The sequence below is a fragment of the Aulonocara sp. 'chitande type north' Nkhata Bay genome, linkage group LG2, assembly GCF_057382095.1.
Source record: "Aulonocara sp. 'chitande type north' Nkhata Bay isolate Kocher_YH1m ecotype deep benthic linkage group LG2, A_spYH_male_GT1.1, whole genome shotgun sequence".
NCBI lineage: Eukaryota > Metazoa > Chordata > Actinopteri > Cichliformes > Cichlidae > Aulonocara > Aulonocara sp. 'chitande type north' Nkhata Bay.
Genome location: NC_141345.1, coordinates 30,097,312 through 30,120,262, shown reverse-complemented (window position 1 = coordinate 30,120,262; position 22,951 = coordinate 30,097,312). Strand labels below are relative to the sequence as shown.

General features: G+C 40.7%; 1 protein-coding gene across 2 annotated transcripts in view; it reads right to left on the bottom strand.

Annotated features, from left to right (window-relative positions):
- The window catches only part of cplx1 (complexin 1), a 72,295-nt gene extending 49,735 nt beyond the window's left edge, over nt 1-22,560 (bottom strand). The window contains exons 1-2 of one of the 2 annotated variants that reach the window (XM_086258711.1): nt 22,218-22,560; nt 21,328-21,446 (exon numbers count right to left, since the gene is read on the bottom strand). In XM_086258711.1, coding sequence (XP_086114837.1) covers nt 21,328-21,358 — 31 coding nt within the window. In that variant the 5' untranslated portion in view covers nt 21,359-21,446; nt 22,218-22,560. Of the gene's footprint in view, nt 1-21,327; nt 21,447-21,676; nt 21,869-22,217 lie in introns of those variants that run through there. The other variant, XM_086258718.1, reaches the window with a different exon arrangement.
- Nucleotides 22,561-22,951: the final 391 nt, after the last annotated feature.

Genomic DNA, 22,951 nt, shown 5'->3' with positions numbered 1-22,951 from the left:
TATATATCCCTGTTTTGTGTATAGCTCTTTTTATTCCTATTTTTTTTTATTGTTATTATTTTGCCATTTACAATTAGTTGATAAAGAGTCACTGAAGGAAATGTTATCTTTCCAGAATGACAAAGTATCTTAATCTTATTCTTATCTTACAAAACTTGATCCTCAATCAAAAACAGAAGTTTTTCCAGAAGTAAAGCTGGCAGTTTGTGCACTTCTAAGCGTTTGGATGCCACAAAATCCTTAAGCAACAGCCTTAAAAAGTATCTCCTTTGTTACAGATGTAGTAGCTATTAGCTTGGGTAAATAGTTAATAATAGTACACTTTAATTTTATACTTCAGACTAGTTCTGGATGACTCGGCTGTCTTTGTGCTGTACTTTACAATAACAAGGTGTCCTTTATTCAAACATCTGATGGTCTTCCTCTCCACGGCGCCGGTATTGTGTTTAAAGCCATTTGACCAACATCACACAACACGAAGCAGCCATTTTGACATGTTGTTGCAAGGATTAACACAGGTGCAGGTAATTAATAAATATGACCATTACATTTAGTTGAGCGTAGAGCTGCTGGTTTGGGAACTCGTGGTATCTTTCAGATAAAGATACGGGACAGGAAAGCCTGCTCATGTCTACTGGATAAACAGTATAAAATAAATGGACAGATAAACAGATACGCTTCCAGGGCCAGGGTATCTACTGACTTACTGGAACACACAGTAAACAGAATGGAACTATAATTAATGTTATAAATTACACCTGTGTTTACCCTGCTAAGACAGGTCAGAATGGCTGCTGTGAATGGGGCCTATTCACTGAGAGTTTCCTGCTATGAATAAGAGCCTTTTAGCGGCAGAACTGATTAACTACACTGTGTACATTTTTTTCCTCTCTTTATATTCAAAATTTTCCCCAAAGTTATTGCAGAGGTGCTTCTTAATCTCCCCGAGTCCCCTGACTCAAACTAAAGCAGTGTTGCTTGATGTTAAACCGCCATTAAGTGGACGGTGGAGGCCGGCACAGTGTTCCATGCATAATGTAGGTGACAAACAGATGACTCGTGTCCTCACAATTCAACCACTGCCGAGGTAGCGAGTGAGCCCATCTGTGGTGTGCATATGAGCGGCTAACGTGCTATGATGTATGTTTCTGCACACTGTTACATGCGAGTGTTAGCGTGTTTATTTCTTCATCTAGTGCCTTCATGCATGCCAATATGCACACATGAATCGGTCCCAGTTTGGCATGTTTGTGTTTGTAAGTGTTGTATATTTGTACTGTGTGTGTGGAAGTAACATGACTCCCATTTATAGGCAAATTTATTCATGAGCATATTTATTTTTTTTGTGTATATGTTACTCTTGGTAGACATTCATATGTTTATGAGTGTATGTTTTAATGCCGTTGCCACTTGATGGATTGAACTGGCTTCACTACATCTGCAGGGGTTTTTATAAGGTTACAGAATGACTCAGCCACTTCTTGGCCACGTGCATGAAAATTCACTTCACAACCCAACTTGTGCAAAGGAAAACAAACTGCAATATCTAACACTCCTGCAGCAGCCATTGATAACTTCTCACCCCTTGGTGAGTGCATGTGTCACAGTGGCAGGCGGTGTCTCTTTGCATCAGGATCCTACGGGTGGCACAGCGGGCCACAACACATCACTGATTCCTTCTGCCCTTGGTTCAGACAGCCCTGCCACTGCCAGTGTGTGTGTGTGTTTGCCAAATGTACAGCTGCCGACCCCTGCAGAAAGTTCTGGATGCTGCTGGGCTTCTGACAGGATGTCCTGGCCAATTCTTCTCTCTGTGCACTGTGCAAAGCCTGAAATGCAAACTACATGCTAATTTAAGAGCAGCCTTTTCCGATTTCCAGGGCTTCAAGTATTGCACTTTGATTTTGTCAAAACCCCTGGTGTCTCACACTTGGTGAACAAAGTGTCTGAGCCATGTTGAGCACTAGGTTATGGCAACAATGATACAGGTCCATCATTTAGCTGTAAAGGAACTCTGGTGTCTTATTTAAAGACAGTAGTTCTGCTATTTTTGGACAGTCAAGCTTAATGTTGTAATTCTGCACATTATAACCTAATTAATTACATTTTGGTTGTTAAAACTGAGTAAATGTAAAATGCAAAGGAAAATTAAAAAGTGAGTGAGGGCAAAGTGAAAAAACAAAGCTCCCATTAACCGTGGTCTCCGAGGCCTCTTCCTGCTGTGCGATACTGCAGAATTTGGTATTGATCCAATACCAAATGCAGGACCATTACTGACAATACGTGGCGATCGTGGTTGAAGGTGATGATCGTGGCTCAAGAGTTGGCAGTTTGTCTTGTAATCGGAAGGTTGCCGGTTCAAGCCCAGGCTCCAACAGTCTTGGCCGTTGTGTCCTTGGCCAAGACACCTCACCTGCTGCCCACTACTGGTGGTCAGAGGGCCTGGTGACGCCAGTGTCCAGCAGCCTCGCCTCTGTCAGTGCGCCCCAGGGCAGCTGTGGCTACAATGTAGCTTGCCATCACCAGTGTGTGAATGGGTTGATGACTGAATGTAGTGTAGTGCTTTGGGGTCCATAGGGACCAAGTAAAGCGCTAAAGAAAGAATCTAAATTAACCCAACTAACCTACCAGACTTAAAATGGCAAATTTTAAGGCTTTGGATAACTTGAATCTCTAAAAATGTATTAATAAACACATTTCCTTACATTGCACTTTTACTTTCATTTTTACAGCCAGCCAGTATGTAACACTGGATATTTTATGGTCTTTATCCTACAATACTCTCTATAGATTAGAATTAACTAAATTGGAACTGCGACATAATTCATTTCTTTTGGTGCTTGCCATCATAACATTACATTTAAGTCTATCCTTGATATACAGCAAGCCTTTTACAGCCTTCTATAGCTGCATGGACAAAGCATTATAGTATATATACGATGCCTTCCATTATGTGTGTCTGGGGTGAGAGCAGCAGCCCCAGCAGGAAGCCCTTTAGCTTCACTTTTACATTCGTGCACTGTACCACTGTGGTGGGAAAAGTCATCCTACTGCCAGGAAATCATACACGATTAGTTTTCGTCTGATTAAATGTCAGGAGCGCTGACTGGTGATGCATAAAATCAATGAGCAGATTATGTTAAAGAAATTATAATTGACTTAGAATATATTTCTTAAGATTTATTGAATAAATTTGAAGGAACAAAAAGATAGGGGGCAAAGCTGAAGGTGGAAAAATTGAAGATTTTTGATGGGAGTTACCAGGAGGGATGAATTAAAAATGAGTGCATCGGAAAAAGGAAGGCTGAGATGGTTTAGATAAAGGATGATGAACCTCGAGCAATAGGAAAAAAGGATTTTGAAGATGGGGTAAAAAGTTTTCTGTCTTATTTATGTTTTGCAGTTACCGAGCATGTTTACTGTAGTTTTCGAACTTTTGCCACAAAACCACGTGTTAAAATTAAAGAAGTTTGGTGTAACCATACCAACTGATCTTATAACTGACATTTCAGCTACACTAATCTTTGTTCACCATTTTAATTTCTGAGATATAAGAACAACAGAAGCAGTTTTTGGAACAGATGGAATTTTATATCCAAAATTATGAAAATGTTTTCAAGTACAGGACTACTTCTCTGTCAAATCCAGCCTGCCATGCTGGTGTTACACTAAATATTTGACAACAATATCAAACGTGTATGAAATGTCAGCGATCAGCCAACAACAACGATATCATATTCTACATTAAGCAGTGAAGTCGTTGTGTACATGTACAGAAGCTGTCAAAAGTACAACATTAATATTTCTATACAGTTATATTTTACATTACATTTGAAAGCACTCGAGAGCCACAAACCTGTCCATAAAAAATAAGAGGTGAGTCAACTGCAGATGTTGGCACCGTTCCTACCAGATAATGCTGATATACTGTATAACACTGCACGCACAAACTCAATCACGTAGGAGCTCCATAACATTAATGCGTGCTATCCAATCATCCCTCTCACTAGCGTATAGTTAAGTGCCATGCCGGCTCGGCGTACACTATTAACTGTTTTCTAGGTCAAAGCGTGAATCAGTAATAAGCATCAGTGGCTCTCACACAGAACAGTGTCTCTCAGCTCTCTGGCGAGGCAGGTAGGAGTGTTTTGATTCCCTGAACTCCTCGCCAAGATCACACACACACGCACAAAAAAATATCCATTTGGAGTTGTAATTAGCACTGAGAAGCAAGAGAACTGTGGTGTTTGTATGTTTAGGTTCAGAAAGGCTCATTTGTCTGCACGGCTCACTGAGCGGAACTGCCACGTGGTGAAACTGCGCGTGTTTTTGCTTATTTGTCATGCCGATGGCAGTCCTAGTAATGCCATTTGCATTATTTAGTAAATATGGATTCACTCAGTTAATTAGCGAGAGACATGGATTTGCTCACCTCTTCAAACAAGAAGGTGAAGGGCAATAATCAAACCAAGGATAAATGTATATTCAGCTGAGCACAAAGACTAAATGATTCATCTATCAGTGAACTTTGTTTCTGAGGCTGATGAGACATGTTAGAAAGAGAGCAGAAAGATTTTCACTAATTACGTGTGTGATAACATCACTGATCTACATGCAGATACACACAGTAAGTTGCTTATACACTGCTACAGTATTAATGTGGGGGAAATGAGTCTAAAAATCTAAAGAAAACCAGCACAAAAACACTTTTCTTATGTGATTGATATTCCTGATCTGTAGATCATTTTCACCTCATTTAACCACATTTAAACAAGAATGTTTGTTTTGGTGTCCAGAATAGGTGTGCGTTTATGCCTGTATTCTGCTTATTACTTTCATGACTTCACTCACAATAGAAGCCTGAGGGAATTTCCCTGCTGAAAGTGAAAAGTTTAGATTGACAGATGTGTTGGTCACATGGGGACTCCCTTTGCAGTTGATGGGCTGCCCACTCACGGCAAGTTGTTGCAGGGCAGAAAACCCCCACAGACTTCTGAATGTCAGTCTATTGTTGTTACTATATAAGGAATATAACTATATAACACTTTGCAAAGAGCATCTGGTAGGTTGTAGCTCCCGTAACCTGAGAAACTTGTGCTTTGATTCACACTAAAACCTTGTTTTTGTCTTTGCATCACTGAAAGCCTCTGATGTCAGATTTTCACAAACTTGTATTGACTTAAACACCAAGTCAACTGCTACTTTTCTCTTTTAACACTTTTTGCCAATAAGTGGAGATTTTATTATGTATCACGATAAGCTGCTTTGGCTCAGATGTTTGTTTTTTGTTCACTTAAAGATAGTAATACAGTGTGAGAATATGGCATTTTCTCTGATTCGCGACTATTTGTGTGCCCCAGTTAGACTCAGAATTATTCAAGGTTAAGGGAAGATAATTTTCCTTTTTAAATGATAACAGTATCCTTGTGTGTATACACCTCAATTTGCTTCAAAACCTATGATGGATGATTTGTTAAAAAGAATGGCCAGTGCCCAAATCAGAATTTAATTCAGTTCAATTCAATTCAAGGACTTTATATTGTAAGGTAGACCCTACAATAATAAAAAGAAAACAGAGAAAACGCCAACAATCATACCATATGAGTAAGTGCTTTGGCCAACTTCCCCTGACAGATGACAGGAAAGGGCTGCTTACATTTCTGGTCCAGCTGCAGCTGTAACACTGGCTGGTAGCCTTTGTGATGTTTTTTAAGTGGTCATCTGAATTGTTAGTTAGTTGTGGTTTTGCCTACAGAAGAATGCGATTATTGTTCTTCTTCACTCACATAACTTGTGAGATAGTGACTCATCACAACCGACAGAAGCAGTGGCATGTCTAGAAAATTTTTGTTGGGGGGGCCAGGTAGGGGCACAGATTTGGAGAAGGGTGGCAGATTTAATTGGCAGATAATGTTTAAAAAAAAAAATTCTACCAACCCTTAACCATAATTCAATAATCCTATAAACCTAATAACCAAATGCACTTTTAACTCTTATTAGAATGAGATTTTAACCACTACGGTGCAAAGTTTTTAGATACTGCGTTGATAAAGTACAAGAGATACAATCAGTGCTTTGTCAGTGTTTACTCAGCATTCAAGGACATCAATATTTGCATAGTATTTTTACTGACATATAGTGCACATATGTTTTGGGCAAAAACATTTTTGAAAATTAAAATACGAACATTTGTAACAAACAATTGACAAATTAGCCAATGCCAATGCAAAACTTTATCTGCCTGTTAAAAAAAGAAGATAATCTTCTCACAAACTGGTGTTTGATTTTGAAACAGGAAAAAAGTGGGGAAACAACTGAAAAGACTAACATTTGAATAAAACCTGAAAGCAAGTAAATACTTTATATGCTGCCTTATGGTAAACTTTGGTAATATTGATGTATGAAGAACAACACTGGCTGATGATAAAATACAGTCAGCTGGCATGGTGACACTGCCAGTATTAACCTGCAGGGCTGGACTGGGACAAAAAAATTGGGCATTTTTACTACAGACCGACCCACCAGGTATTAAAGCCATAAAGCCTTTGAATGAAAACAAATGCTGTTGTGACAGTGATGTACAGTCTTGTTGGTATATGTATGATTTCTATACATTTTACGTCAGATAAAAACTTTGGTTGTAAGATTTAGATAATTATTTAATAAAAACTAGGTATTTTAAATGAGAATAAGAAAGAAAAGTATTTCTTTGTGCCCACCTTTCCCTGTTAATGCCCTACCTGGCCCCCTGGCAAAACTTTGCTAGACCCGCCCCTGCACAGTTACCAGCTGTCAGCTACATAAAAAAGGATCCTGGTGTTATTTATCTCTCAGAAACAGTTGATAACTTCAACTCATTCATGTCACCTAAAAGGTAAACCTGTTTCTCCATCACCTGTTCAGCTCTGATGGTTCAGTAAGGACATCTCCTGGTTTCATCTTCATGTTTCCCTCTCACCACATATCTAAACAGACATCATGACCAGCAGCTTTACAGCTGTGGCTCCAGCAAACATCAGCTGATACTAGAAATTAATATTAAATAAATTCTAACAACAGCTGATCAAGCTTAAACGTGCTGCTGTTGTTTAGCGCAATATCCGCTGGTTTCCTCTTTCTGGCGCAAAGTGGGCGATAAACAAACAAGAGAGAAAAGCCGATCAGCTGATCATTGATCAGTTTCATGATTGAAGTAGCAACAGGAGAGGGAGGGGGAGAGAATGAGAGAAGAAGAGGCAGCTGTGCAGCATAAAGACAGAATAACTCCAGCTTTGTGTCTTTTTTCCATTCTAGCTAAAGTCCGGGACAAACTGCGTCTCTTCTCAGCTCAATACGAAACGCGTAATATTTTCTCTGAATGAGGGACCATCCCATTTTTTTAAGGAGCCGTTGGCAACTCTACTAACCTTATGAATAAAATAAAGTTCACTATCAGTAACATCATAGCACCCACCCAGCTGTATAAAAACTCCGTCAAACTGGCTAGAACGCAGTATGAGTTATTGCAACTGACAGTAAAAAGTCAGCAACATGAAAATAAACTCCACCTAAACTTGGTTTATATCTGACCCAGATAGACTGCAGGTCATAACTTCTTACCTGAAGTTCAGTTCACCTGACACTCGGACTGGCGGCTGCTTCGGGTCTCTCCTCCTGCCTCCCCTTCCCTCATCCACCTGCTGGCCTCTGTGGAAGCCCCGCCATAGCCACCACCAAACAACGGAGTTATTTCTACACATCGACCTGCATCTGGCCAATCCACCACCTCTCATTGTTCATGCCATTACAAAAAAAATAAAAAATAAGTCACTGGGGATATGCCCGGTATGCCCGATGGCCAGTCCAGCTATGTTAACCTGCAACCAAATCTGCAGCTCCATACAGCAATGTTACGACTTAGATTATATCTTATAACTCATAACTCTTATGTTAGCTGCCCTCAGTAGCATACTGTCTGAAATATTCCACAGCTGCAATAATTCTTTAAGTGTTATTTTTTTCCTTGGTATTCTAATTTCACCGAAGTTTACTAAACTCAACAAACTTGATATTACTTACCGGGACATTTATTCTGTCCTCATTTTCTTTCACCGAAAAATTGTTTCCTGCAGTGCCATCTTTCGCGCTTGGCTCTCCTACCTTTGCTAACGTGATGCGCATAGCGCAGAAGCGATGCTGCATTCACTTACACTCGGATATCTGAGCGTCACCGTGAAAACATAATCGGACATTTGATATTTGATTGAATTTTATTGTTTTGCCTTTGGGGTGGCACCTGGGGTGGCCAGTCTGGTTTGGGGGGTGGCCTGTGCCCCCCCAGGCCACCCCGCTGGACACGCCATTGGACAGAAGGGGACATAAGTGCACACAAAGCTGACACAAATTCACTTTTTGTGTATCTGATGTCATTAAATCCCATGCCACACCTGGACTTGTATCACGGAACACCAGTGTCGCTCTGCACACCATTTTGAAACCACTGGGCTGTAACTTGAGTTTCAGAAAATTCCCCCAGGTTAGTCCCTGTCACTTGCTCTGTGATCATCGCCCAGACAAAAACACAGTCTGACATGAAGGCCTTCAGGGTGACTTGCTGGACCATCCATACATCAATCATCTTCAGGCAGGCATTTTTTTAAATTGGCCCTTTCAGTTCAGCCAGGTGGAGGGGAAAAAAAATCATCTTTTGTGTGGAAATTCTTCCTTTTTCATGGTGATTTTGAAAGTGTTTCTTAAGTATAACTTTAGAGCCGAGTACACAAATAAGCAGTTAGCATCTAGCCTTTGTCTAACATCTGTCAGCTCCTGATAGAAATATATTACATTTCATTTGAAGGTGGTAATGTATCCTTTTCGCCTTCTAGTATATTACATTTAAATCCCATTACACAATAATGTAGTTCAGAACCACGTTACTGTTGATGTTTTTAAGTTAGCGAATTTTGATGGAATCTGATTAAGATATATCAGAATTACTCAGTTTAAAATGTTTCCAGACACAGTGAGCAATTTGGGATTTATTTTTCTCATGTAAAGATTGATCCACTGATCCATGCATTTTCTTCCAGTTATTCAATTCATCTTCAAGGGGATATGTACAACAATAAATAATTGAAACATGCATTTATAAAGCCTGCCAGAATACAGCAGTTGGTCACATTGTGGTTCAAAGGAGCTGAATTGTGTATTCAGAAATGTGCACTCTTAAAAAAAACGTCTCTGCACCACGCATGATAAAAACTGCTGCAGCGGAGGTGTCTAAAAATGGCAGATATCATTACCGCAGCTCAATTTATCAGCATTACATTGCCTTCCTTCTTGCCTCATTTCTTTGAATTCACTTAAAATTGGTTAATATCCACCATAAAACATTATTCTTTATATGCCAAGTCAGCTGAAAGCCATTTAAGTGTGAAGAAACTCATCTGAATTGTTCACAGAGATTGCACACTCGGGCACGGAGGTTTTACATGAAATCCAGCAGGAAGTGTGTCATGTTGAAATTACATGTTGTGTTATCTAAGCTTGTGGTTTAATAGTCAACTCTTCTAAATAAAATAAGTTATGTTTTAAAACGGATGATTTTTTTTTTCATTACAGGCCTGAGGGACCAAAATAGCTTGTTGCAATAACACAAGCATGCCGGCAGGACTTCAGCTGCTTTACGATCGCACTTCAGTTTCCTGTTTTTCAATAGTTTAAATGAAAGAATAACTAAAAAAAAGAAAATTGTGCCTTTACAGTTTTAAAACTGACTCTCTATTATCAGTGCAAAGGCTCCTCTGTTTAAGGACAGTAAGAGGATGGAGGTCATGCCTGTAGCTCTAAGGCTCATTAGTGAGAGTGGACAGAGCGTGAGGATGAGTGGGGTGGAAGACGAAAGGCAGAACTCTATGAGGACAAGCAAAGAGTAAAAGCATGGAGTAGAGGGCACGGAAAAGCCATTAATTTACAAATGTAGGTTTGTTTGAGGATTCTTTGAGGGAAAGGAAATCCACATTAGTGCTAAGAAAAGTGTGATTTGAAAGCACAAAAGTAATTATGTGCAATACAGAAACTCATGGCGCTGTCTGAACTAGCAAACAGCATCAGCAGGTGAGTAAGGTCATGTGGGAGTTGTATATCTTCATACAGACATATATGCTCCAGGGTTCTCCAGCTAATCCTAATTAATCCTTTAGGATAATTATGTTTTATCACCTATGTAATCGCACAGCCACAGTAACACTGTCACTATTAGTCATGACACTTCAAATTAATGCATTTTTTTTTTTGCACAACTCTATGTGGACTGTATTTTCACACAAACATGGCACCCACGTTAGCTTAACATACGCACTTTATGTGAGTATTTGTGCGGCTAAATGTAGCGATGCTGTTATTTTCAGCAGTGGTTCAAAGCTTTTTATGTGTGACGACTACAGATGAGCTTATGACGGAACCGTCAGATTGGCTTATGTGTCCCTCCACTCGTCAGATGTTTAGTGCTTATACTGACTGTAATATTGCACATAGTCATAAAAGTTTAGCTTGGCCATAGAATAATTTGCACATTTTTCTCTTTTTCTCAGTAGGCCTAGTGAAGTAATCAGTACAAATATACAGATGTGTTTATGAGTACCAAACATTATTTTTAGGTAAACCGCTGAGAATCAGAGGGATGCAATGAGATATGACATAACTATGATCAGTTGGAAATTCTGATAAACACTGAGACTCAGATCTTAACAGCAGATAAAAAATTAGGATAGGGCTGTTTGTCTTCCAGTTTTTATGGAAACCCATTTGGAAATCACTGGATGCCTGAATGTTAGAATATTCTTCCTGTCCGTACCTGATACTGTGCGCTCTTGGTTCACGTCTCTGACCTTTGTTAACAAAAAGCTGAACTACTCTTGAGGACTACCTTCAGTCCATACGCACTTCAGAGGTAGTCGCTATGTTTGACAGCAATTGTACACAAAATGTACACGTAAAATTCATTTTCTCTTTTAAATCACATACTGCTGGTAAATCACAAGTAACCTATGAGATAAGAAACGTGTCACAAAGAAGAGCTGGAGCTGAAAACTGACAGTATTGTGGGCGTTCTTTTACGTCCCTCGAATGTGTATATTGGTATTGGCATTCCCTAGTGTTATTATCTGTTGACACAGAAGTTTGTCTAGAGAATGTTTACATGTTTGCCAAGTGGATAAGACAAAGGAGTTGATAGTGGACTTCCGGAGGTGCAGAGAAGTACACACCCCCATCACCATCAACGGCGCTGCTGTGGAGAGAGTGAGCAGCTTCCGGTTCCTTGGCGTACACCTGGCTGAGGATCTTACGTGGTCAGTACACACAAACAAAACAGTGAAGAAGGCCCAGCAGCGCCTCTTCTTTCTCAGGAGACTGAAAAGATTCGGCATGAGCCCCCGCATCCTCAGGACCTTCTATCACTGTGCCATTGAGAGCATCCTCACTGGATGCATCACCACCTGGTATGGCAACAGCACCGCCTACAACTGCAAAGCTCTCCAGCGAGTAGTGCGGTGTTCTGAACGGATAATTGGAGGTGAGCTTCCCTCCCTCCAAGACATCTACAGGAAGCGGTGCCTGAGGAAAGCGGGGAGGATCATCAAGGACTCCAGTCACCCCAGCCATAAACTGTTCAGACTGCTTCCATCAGGAAGGAGGTTCTGCAGCATCCGGTCCCGTACCAGCAGACTGAGAGACAGCTTTTTCCATCAGGCCATCAGACTGCTGAACACGTCATAGACACCTCACCTCCACTACTGGAACTTTAACATTATGCACTCCATACTGTATATAAATGCCACTTGTTTTGCACATATTCAACTCTGTATATTTTATATATTTTATTATTATTATTATTATTATTATTTTATTTTATTTTTTTACTATTTAATTTGTAAAAATGTGTACACACACACACACACACACACACACACACACACACACACACACACACACACACACACACACACGTAGGAAAATATTTAGTATACACATCCAGAAATGCATACACTATTATATATTGTACATATATTTATTAGTTTCAGGTTGGCCATTCTTGTATTTTGCTCGTTTGTGTTGTTGTGTTTGCACATCTCTGTTGCTTGTGGGGCTCGCACACAAGAATTTCACTCGCATGTGCTGTGCCAGTGTGCCTGCACATGTGATGTGACAATAAAAAGTGATTTGATTTGATTTGATTTGATTTGATATGTGAAGCTGCAGGCTGCTGTATCTGCATTGTTGTGGTGCAGTTTGCCCTCCTGTGGTTTACAGCTGGGGGCACGAGGCCCGTCGCATCCCACTGATTATGGCCCCAGAGTGCGTGTGTGTGTGTGTGTGTGTGTGTGTGTGTGTGTGTGTGTGTGTGTGTCTGTATGATCCTCGGTTTGTTTATCATGTCACTAACTTTGAATGTGATGTTTTTCTCTTGGTTGTGTGTGTCCGTGTTCATGCATCTATTGTTTGCCTGTTTCATGTTGTTTGTGCTTGTTTGTGTGTTTGTCATTTCTGTTGCAGTCTTACTTGGAAAGCCAAAAGAAAAACCCAGAAACACACACACACACACACACACACACACACACACACACACACACACACACACCTACCTTATCATCTAATGCCAGCTAAAGCCAACTACTAAGGTCCACCCTAGTCTCTCTGTTTGTCACAGACTTTGTCACTCTCTCCCTCTAGCTCACTCCCTCTCTATCCCGCTGTCACTACGCACAAAAAACACACTAAGAAACACACACATGCACACACACCTACACACATATTCAGACAAACATATCCTTCTTTCCCCTGTGGCTGCCTGATTGAGGTTTCTTTGCCTCGCCCTTCAGATTTACTGTAATCGGTGAAGGAGGACGGCAGGAAAGAAATAGATGGAAAGTTAAATTGAAGGATGGGAGAGCAAAGAAGGGATAAAATTAGTGATCCAGTAAAATAAGAGAGGCTTAGGGAGCTGATCTGGGAGGGTGGGTGGAGGGGGTGATGTGGAAGTGAGAGAGGTAGTGACACGAGGTGGAGTAAAGGTTTGGTCTCAAAGAGGGATACAGTGATGCAACCAAAACCTTGGTTGGTTGCTAGCAGTGGTGAAATTGAGTACAGAGTACAGAAAACAGAGACTGTTTACCTTCAAAGTAAAAGTTACACATTTTGAAGCATGTTGGTTGGAGAAATAAGCCACAACCTTTACTTTGGAGGTGAACGTTCTGTTCCAGTTTGTGTCAGTGATGGCGTAATACCACCCTGCACCACAAGATGGTACACTGAGTTGGTGTAACTTTAATTTAACCAGGCACATGAATAACTTTCAGTGGCAGCCGGGCAAAAACAAAAAATATCAAAAGTGAAACAGCAGCACACATCAAACAACATCAACACACTCAGAGGTAAAGCGCTGCCCCCTGGTGGTGAAAGGGTAATTACGAAATGTACCTTTAAGTATGATTTGAAACTTCCAATAAATACAAATTTTAGAAATCATAAAATTGTATAAATCATTTTTCTATGACCTTTTACCACAACTTCAGCTAATCAGATGATGCGATGGCAAAGAAGGAAAAAAAAACAGAAATCGGAGAATGATGAGCTTTGAAAGCTAGCAAGCCGCTAGTGAATGAAAAACTGAAAAAAGTCACCTTAAATAAAAAAGGATTGGGGGAACCATCCATCTCATCACATTTGAACAGCATCCATAGCTGCAAACTCAGTGGCTTATAGTTTCTCATATGAGGCTGACTGGTCCAAACTTTCTCCTGCAATGAGTTTCTCCACCACTTCTGTCGCCTTTCTACAAAGGTCAGACATTTTTCATGCACTTATGTACACATGCATGTGCACCAGTCATTTTAACTTCCTTCAAAAAAAAAGAAATCAGCTGCTATTGTCATTTCTGTGTTGAGGTCAGGCTGGAAGGCGAGAGAGAGACTCAGAGGCTGCTGAGGACAGAAAACAACTCCAATTAAAGAGAGATTACAGCTTCTGCCGGTCCACAGTGCAGCGTGACTTTACAACATCTGCCGTCAGCGGCTGATGATAAAACACCAAGTTTTAAAGATCAATTTGTCACTTTTCATCTCCTCCTACACCTCATTTACTTCCAAGGCTGAGGGCAGGAGGAGGCCAGAAGAGAAGGGGGGAGGAGGAAGGAGATGGAACTGCAGCCTTATTGCGAGAAAGAGGTGAGAGTGAGAGAGCTGACTTCTCTTTACGAGCACTTTTGATGATGTCATTTGGAATAAATCCTTCCCTCTGCCCCCTGGCATGGATTCCCGTTTTTGAAATAAGAGCTCTTCATGCACACACAAACATGCACACACAAACATGCACACATTGCTTTAACAGCAATGGACATCAAATCAATTCCTCATTTGTCCTGATTTTTTTTCTCCCTATGTGATACTAATGAGCTGTATCAAGCAGTTCTAAAACACAGATCCAGGAAGTTCAGGGTGGGATTTATCCCAATAAAATGTTTAGTCTGCATACAAGTTGTACATTGTAATATGTGCATAAGAAACCTTTTATTTTGTGTCATATTTCCACCACACATAACTGTTTGAAGCAGGAACCGTTTTGAAATATGTCCTTGGAGAAGTGAAGGTTAGAGAGCTAAACCTGATGTAAACAAAGCCAAACACACAGAAGGATTGCATGCTTAGGAAGAAGGTCTCACTTTCATAACCTTCTTTCTCTTTTTCACTTCTTCCTCACGCCGTTTTTATTCTGGCTCGATAAAAGTTTGAATCTGGGTTCAGCTTTGTTCAGGATTACATGTTTTAATAATAATAATGATGAATTTGCTTCACCCACACTGGTACATGACGGCTAATGATAGGGTGATGTGATGTCAATCAAACACAGACTGTACACACTCACACAGTCAAACTCTTCGTCACACTCATTGTGCCCTCACCCTTTTTACTGTTTCTCTGTAATTAGCATGACACTGGACCTTCACTGTGAAAATACAAATCCATATGTTTAGTGTGTTTGTCACAAATCACGTGAGTTGCCAGATTGTCTGTGAAGCACAAATTAAGAATCTCTTTTAGCAGATTTATTTTGGTTATTGCAAACACTGTTTGTTCTGCTATACACATCTGATTGTGGTTACTCTCAGCATTAGTTTAAAATATTTTAACAAGCGTAAAATCCCTCATATAAACACTTAAAACAACACTTAAAACAAATCCTGCAAAATTAACAAAAGCAATTATTTTTGACACTTAAAAACTGATATGCATAATCTTGAAACTAGCCTAAGGAGGCCAAATGAAAGAAAGCACATGAATGACTATTAATCATTTCATAGCTGGATTAGCTGTCTTAGGTGAGTTTAAAATTATATTTTTGTGAAAAGTGACTAGAAACAGCAGAAGGCAGTTAATTATGCTACCTTGATCTGTTCAATATAGACCACACCAGAAAGAGCCACTGCAGCACTATGGTGCACTTAGGTGGCATATTGACTAGTCAGAGGAATGAACTGTTACGCTACCACAGAAAGCTAACACCCAGCCACTGGGCATGGCAGGATTATTTAGTCATGTTCTCCGAGCTAGCTGACATACTAAGTTTCACCATCCAGTTAATAATCAAGAAATAAATGAATAATAAATGATTAAATTCACATTTGGGAAACTGATCTGAATAGTTTAGGGCAGCGGTCCCCAACCTTTTTTGTGCCACGGACCGGTTTGTGCCCGACAATATTTTCACGGACCGGCCTTTAAGGTGTCGCGGATAAATACAACAAAATAAAACTAGTAACGGAACCGAAAAAAATAAGATTTATTCATAACACACGTGAAAAGACCCAGGAAAACAGAGTTAACGAAAAAAAAACTATAACAAAATAACGCTAAAAAACGATAAAAACCCTGAAAACCATACATTTCACACCCGAGTCTCACTCTCGTGGCCCGGTACCAAATGACTCACGGACCGGTACCGGTCCGAGGCCCGGGGTTTGAGGACCGCTGGTTTAGGGTGTTGTGGAGCACCTCCCTCACTCTCTGACCTCAGTAAATATTTTCCGGATGATTTTAAGGACTCTGATGTTAGTTTCAGGTTATTTTGATTAAAGTGTGAAGTTCATTTTGTAAGTTTTAGTCAGTATAACAGTCAGAATGGAGGATCATCCAGGGTAGTCGGCAACTTCTGAATCACAAGTCTTTAACCAATCAGGGTGCAGTGTTCTTAAATTCACAGTCAGATTGTCACAGTCCTGGGTCGTATTTTGATATTCATTGTTTATAGTTAGTCCTTTTGGCATTAGGTCCTAGGTTCCTTAGTTGTAGTTATTATTCATTGTTTAGTAGATCTCCTTTGGGTCGTCTTCCCATGTATTAAATTTCCCATTGTTGTTTATTGTGTCTTATGTGTCATGTTTCTGGTCTGCCTGGTTAATGCTGTCATGCCTGTGTCTAGTCATGTTTTCCTGTTTATTTTGAAAGTCCAGTTTTCATGTCGTTGTGTTTTAGTTTACATTTCCTGTGCATCATTATGTTCATCCTAGTCAACTGTTTCCTCATGTGTCTCCACTTCCCCTGATCACCTCATGTGTGTATTTAAGTCCTTTGTCTCTTACTGTTCATTGTCAGGGCGTCTGATCATGATAACCTTTTGTTATCATGGTCAGTCATAGGTTTGTCATAGTTTTTCATAGTTATGCTTGGTGTTTCATAGTTTCACGTTTTCAGCCGAAATAAAGGCTCGCCTTCTGTTTGCAAACCAGCTCCTTGCCTCCAGTGTCTGCTTTTGGGTCCGCTTTAACAAACACACCGGCACTGTGCCCGACAATAGTGCGTGACACAGATCCACCACTCCCTTGCCGTGTCCAGTTTCAAGCAACCAAGATGGTGAAGGTGAAAAAACACAGCTTAAGGCTTCATAACAGGACTTTACTCGCCAGTGAGCAGAGATGGGCAGTAACGTGTTACAGTAACGTGTTACAAGTAACGCGTTACTGTAATCTCATTACTTTTTTCAAGTAACGAGTAAAGTAAGGGATTACTATTGCAAAAACAGTAATTAGATTACCGTTACTTTCCCGTAGTAACGCTGCGTTACTGCGTTACTAAAACTGTGATTTTTTGCGAGAATGTCTCATGACAGTGATGTAAGCGAGTGCGCCGTTCGTGACAACAGCTGTGTGCAGATCAACAATGGATCATATATCGAGTGCAGGAGAGAGTATGAGCATGCAGCGTTTAAAGCGTGGAAGTACTGACCTTATTTTGAGTTTGATTTCATAAAAAGTGACAAAAACATTAGTGTCCGTTGTGCGTGGGAAGAAAACTTCTTTTTACAGCAAAAAACCCCCCTAAACTTCCGAGCAAGCACCGAGTGCGAAACGACGTAATGGGAAACTCACAGAGAAACTCGCGGATTCTTCCGCTGACCGCGGCACACCTGCACCAGGGTAAACCTCCGCCTGCCCCACTCCTGCTTTACAGGTGAAAATAGAGCAACAGGACCGCTGAGTCTTTGACTTTATTTATTTTCTGCTGTGTTTTACTTGCATCTATTTGAAAGAGTGAGTGTAAACACAAAAAATATTTTATTTTATGTGCTGGGATGTGCAGAAAATAGGTTTACATGTTAAACTAATTTCTTCAAGTCAGAGAATGGTGCATATAATTAAATTTTTGCTTGATGCATAAAGTTAAAAGATTAAAACTAATAAAACAAGTTTTAAAAAGAGACTTTTCCATTTGATTACATTTTGTATGATGGATTATGCAGAAAAAGTAGAATTGGGCTGAAAGATCTATCGCTTTATCACCTATTCAGGTTGTAAATCGTGTTTTTAAAAAGTAACTAAGTAACTAAGTAAGTAATTAATTACTTTTGAAAATAAGTAATCAGTAAAGTAACGGGATTACTTTTTTGGGGAAGTAATCAGTAATTAGTTACTGATTACTTTTTTCAAGTAACTTGACCAACACTGCCAGTGAGTGACATCACATCTTTTATACTCTCTATGATAGCAGGGGACTTGGGTAGAAGTGGATATAGGTGCAACAGTGAGGATGTTTTGTGACAACTTCTGTTTTTGCCTCTCTGGGTGTCTCCTGCCTCACAGCTCAGTGTTGTACAGAGTTATATGTCAAAATACACCAAAATGGAGGATGAGGGGTTGAGGATGGAGTATGTAGTTACCACTGGTTAGCATCATTACTCTATCAGTACTCACAAACTTTGATTGACAGAGTAAACACACAAACACAAACCAGCGTATTTGTTCTAACATCTTTTTCAAAGTCTTCTCTGCATGGATCCTTGACATGAAAACATTTTTGAGACCTCCTGATCTATGACTTGCATTTCAAAGGACGAAAGGTTCGCGGATGGCAGATGAGTACACCTTGCAAGGCGACCTTTCTCTTCAGCGTATGAAACAGACAGAGCACAGATCGGTGCCTAGATGGGAGCAGATGGAGTGTGAGTTTCTCCTAAGAGCGCGCAGAGAGAACGAGAAGTGAGATAATAGCTCACAGCTAATCCACTGCACACTAAAAACTCATTACTTCTTAAGAAGGAAACAAAAAACTTGCTCCCCGAGATGGAAAGAAATACTCTGCTCAAGGTGAAGACCTTGGCACAGCCTGCCTGATTTTCCTCATGTGTGCAGTTTCTTTTATGTGCGGTTCAGCAGATTTGACTCGTTTTTATTGACGGGGAGCTTTGTACCAGCCTGGCAGTGGTACAAAGATTAAAGATGAACACATTGCTACGGAACCTGTCAAAAACACAAAACAGGAAGCTTCGTAAGTACATATAATAAATATTTTACATGTGTAGACTTTTCGATGCAATATTAATCATCAGTGCCATTGAATTATAAGTATTCTATGGGTTTTTCTTTGCCTGAATCATAACAATTTCTTAATGAATTTGTCTAGGATCGTATAGACTGGAACACAGGTAGCTGTGTGTTTTACATCAGTGATGGTTGCTTTTACATCACTGAAGAGAGAAGCAACAGCAAGTAGGAAGATCCCCAAAAAAGTTTCAGGTATTTGAGATTAAAAGAAATTTGCTGTTCAGAGGAGCGATGAAGGTATATTTTTTAAAAAGTCCTTGTCATCTGCACTTGTCATTGTGCCTCTGATGATGATCATTGCCAGAAGTGGGAGACAAAAGCTGTGCACTCAAGGTTTAAAAGAAGATTACGCACCCATTTCACCTTGCATTTCACTTGATTATTCAGTAAATGCCTCCAGATTGCTTTGATGCTACCCTGACTAGTAACAGGGAGCATTATGCTGCTCCTGTTTTTGCATGATGTAACTTGGGATGATTGGTTACAACAGCCTTTAGGGCACTACGTCAAACTGCAACCCAACTGTGATCTTCAGCTACCTCTAAGAAGATGTTAGCTAAGGATCTGGAGATCATGGCGGAAGAAGAATCGGGGAAAAGGTGGCAAGCAGGACGTCCAGTAACAGTAATTTCAAACTGGCTTTTAGTTTGTTTTTTTAGAGCTTCATGAAACAAAAGTCTGTGAGACAGACAATGAGCTGATCTTCTTGCTGTGGGAAAAGTAATATTAGCATGCTTGCTTTGTCTTACTGTAATACACTAGCATTGCATTTCACAGTTTCACTGCATTTGACCAGCGACTAGCTCTCCAAATCTTTTAACTTGTTAAAAACATGCATGTGTAGCTGTCCATATGGTGGGCAGTGGAGGGTTGCCAGGGTGGGATTTCTGAGTCTTACAGTGGTGTAAAAATGAATCACAATTCAAACATGTGGGGGTATCCAGCTGTAAAACTGTATGGCCTTAAAAAGACATTTTGCAAGAAATGAAATTCAATCCCCAAATTTAACATTTTAATAACAAATACCTGCTCATCAAAGAATTGTGATGTTTAAAATAAATAACTAAAGCTTGATTTGTGCGTTTTACTTGATTACTCTGTAAATGATTAATTAGTAGTTTCCATCCAAATGTTTTTAATGTTCTATATAATGAATGCACATATTTGAAGAGACCTCCTTGTAGAAAAGTGGAGTAGGCAGGTTTTTGTCTCCTATAGGAATGTAAAGGCTAAAGAGTGCATGGAAGAAGAAGAAGCCATTGTAGCATAGTCATCATATTAATGAGCCACTGACAAAAAATTAAATTAAATTAAAAAAAATGTCCAACTGGCAAAATGACAAGTTCACAAAATGACACCAGATACCAGAAGCATCATTTTAAATCCAGCATTCAGCGAAAATGTTGCCATTCTGTTATATATTCATGAATAAAGACAATCAGAAGAACATTCCCCGCCATACATTATGTACTACATTACGTTTCAAAAAAATTTACTGTGATTCATATTAAAATATGTTGGATCCTCCCTCGATAAAATAATTCACATCGTCATCGAGTTTTACAATTTTTTTTTTTTTAATTTATTTTGCGTAACGTCGAAAACAGACACGCAGTTGGAGAGATTAACTGCTCTGATCACAAAGCGACCTCCGCAAACGCAGCTTACATGTGCTTGAAAAGTCAAACAGCCTTTTGTTACCTTTGCTGTTCAGGGGGAAGGTAAACCACTTTCATTCTTTGAACTGTCCCACGAATCATCACGAACCATCCGCTGCTTTGTGAAAACCATCTCCGTCATTTCACCTTCCACTGCACTGTCTGCATATTCATAACAAGTTCATACCCCTTCAAAATTCATTACTCTGTTTTGGTATTCACATGTTCAGGGATTCACTGCAGCACAAGCCATTAGAAAATCACCCCCGTGCCTGCACGCGGGAATGAAATTATTTAAGATTAGATTGTGCCTTGATTATCTTTTCTTCCTCAGGTGGAAAATGTGCGTTCAGCATCTCGTGATAAGGAGTCGCTGCAGAGTCCCGGTCAAAAGGCATCTCTGTGTTTTTGATGGGTAAGACTGAAAAACGATAAAAACGTTTTTAACTCGTCTTGGTGAAAAATTTGAACTTCTTCGAACATAAAATGCCCCTTTGACTGCACTGGTTTAATCGCGTTAGAAATCATGAGCTCACTGAAGTATGCGCCACAGAGGCCAACTGCGCCACGCGCGCAAAGACCAAGCAGCAGATGTGGAAGAAATGCGCAAAAAAGCACCAAAGCGCAAAACATGAAAGAAAAAGAGAGAAATTCTTGAGATGTGACAATCCAATAATGTTTGCGTGGAAAAGGAGGGTGTTGGATACAAAAGTAATCACTTTGGAGAGTAATTAAACCTCTACAAGAAGCAGAAACATCGGCGGACTCACACTCATCACATCCGTCGTTACAGCGGATAAAAAGGGAAGAACTTACCTCCCAGCGCTTGTTTCATAACGAAATTCATGATGATGGCTTTTAATTCCCTGCCTTCCTTATCCGAGCGATGTTACATTCAATAGTTGCGGAAGATGAGAAGTCCTTTGTTGCCAGATCTGCAAATTAAAACGACAAGCACGTTAAGCACGGAGACGTGTATTCAGCTTAGGCTACAGTCGACGCTCTTTATACTACATTTGTTAAGCTGAAATATGAAACGGTGATTTCTGAAATGTTTGCAAGAGGTGCTTTTGCGTGTAAAACACATTTCTTCGATGCGCCAACTGAAGGGCACCGAGGTCAATGGTTCGAACACAAAAGCGCCAAACATGTCACAACTACTGACCAGCTCAGAAACTACTGCTCGCGGTTTATCTGCGAACGTTTTGCTTTAAAATATTTTCCAGGACAGCTGACGATCGTTCAAACCGTGTACGGCTAAGCTTTTCCTGCAGTCAGAGCACTTCTGAGAAAGTGCACCGTGAAAGACCCTCAGTCTGGCAGGACGGTCTGCTGTCACGCATGTGAATCCCGGACTAAACCACTCCTGTGTATTTTTCCTGATCATGTGGTAAAACTTTCCATCCTCCATTGGAGGGACGTGGACTCAGCCATCCCGCTTCAACATTAGAAAAAAGAAAAAGCTACTCGCACGTTAATGAAGCAGAAATATCGAGCTATGCACGCATGTCTACAGCTGAAATTGCAGTTGGAACATATGTTCAAAATGACCCCCCTTTTATGCATGCATGTGCTGGGATTGTGTGAAAGGAGAGGCACACATGCACTTCCTAGTAGCTGCGAGCCTGGTTTCAGCACCACGGCGAGTGGATAGCTCCCTAAACCGTTGGCTTGTGTTGAAGCAGCTGCATCAAGCGTCGATTTACCTCCGTCCGGCGCCTGAATGAAATTTTCCTGGCACACTCACACACCGAGCACGGATCGAGGAGCAGAGCTTCAGCTGCAGTACCCTCCGGAACGAACTTATCCTGCAGCAGGCAACAGCAGCACGGGCTAATCTAACTGCTCGTTCCTTGCATCTCCGTCTCCCGGGGCTGGAAAAAGGACGTCCTTGGTGCTTCCTCCTGCTTGCCGCTTCGTCTTCCTGCACTCACTCACTCACTCACTCACTCACACTCACACGTAGAGACAAGGAGGAGGAGTGGAGGGGGTGGCGGTTTGCGGAGGGTGAAGCAGCTGCCGTTAACACTGTGATGGGAAGCAGCGAATGAATCACATGGAGGGATGGAGAGAGAAACGTCCCACTAACGTCCCCCTGACCGATAGAGAGAGATCAATTATTCAGCCCTGACGCTGGCTGGCTGCTCGGTCCTACAGCCCGCCCTCCCATCTCTGAAACGAGAAGGGGGACTCGGTGTGTGCTTAAAACGGTGGTGCAGAATATCAGCTATAGGCTGGGGGTGTTAGGAGACACAACATTTCTCGCTTCTTGGCTCGGAGGTGTCGTTTTCTTTTAGGTGACCCACATTTGGTTTGCATTCAGGTGTCCCCATGTGTGTGTGTGTGTGTGGGGGGGGGGGGGGGGGTCCTTTATGTCCAAGAGAGTGGTGTGTGTCACTGTAATACTACCCTGCACACAAAGAGATTTTCTTCTCTTACC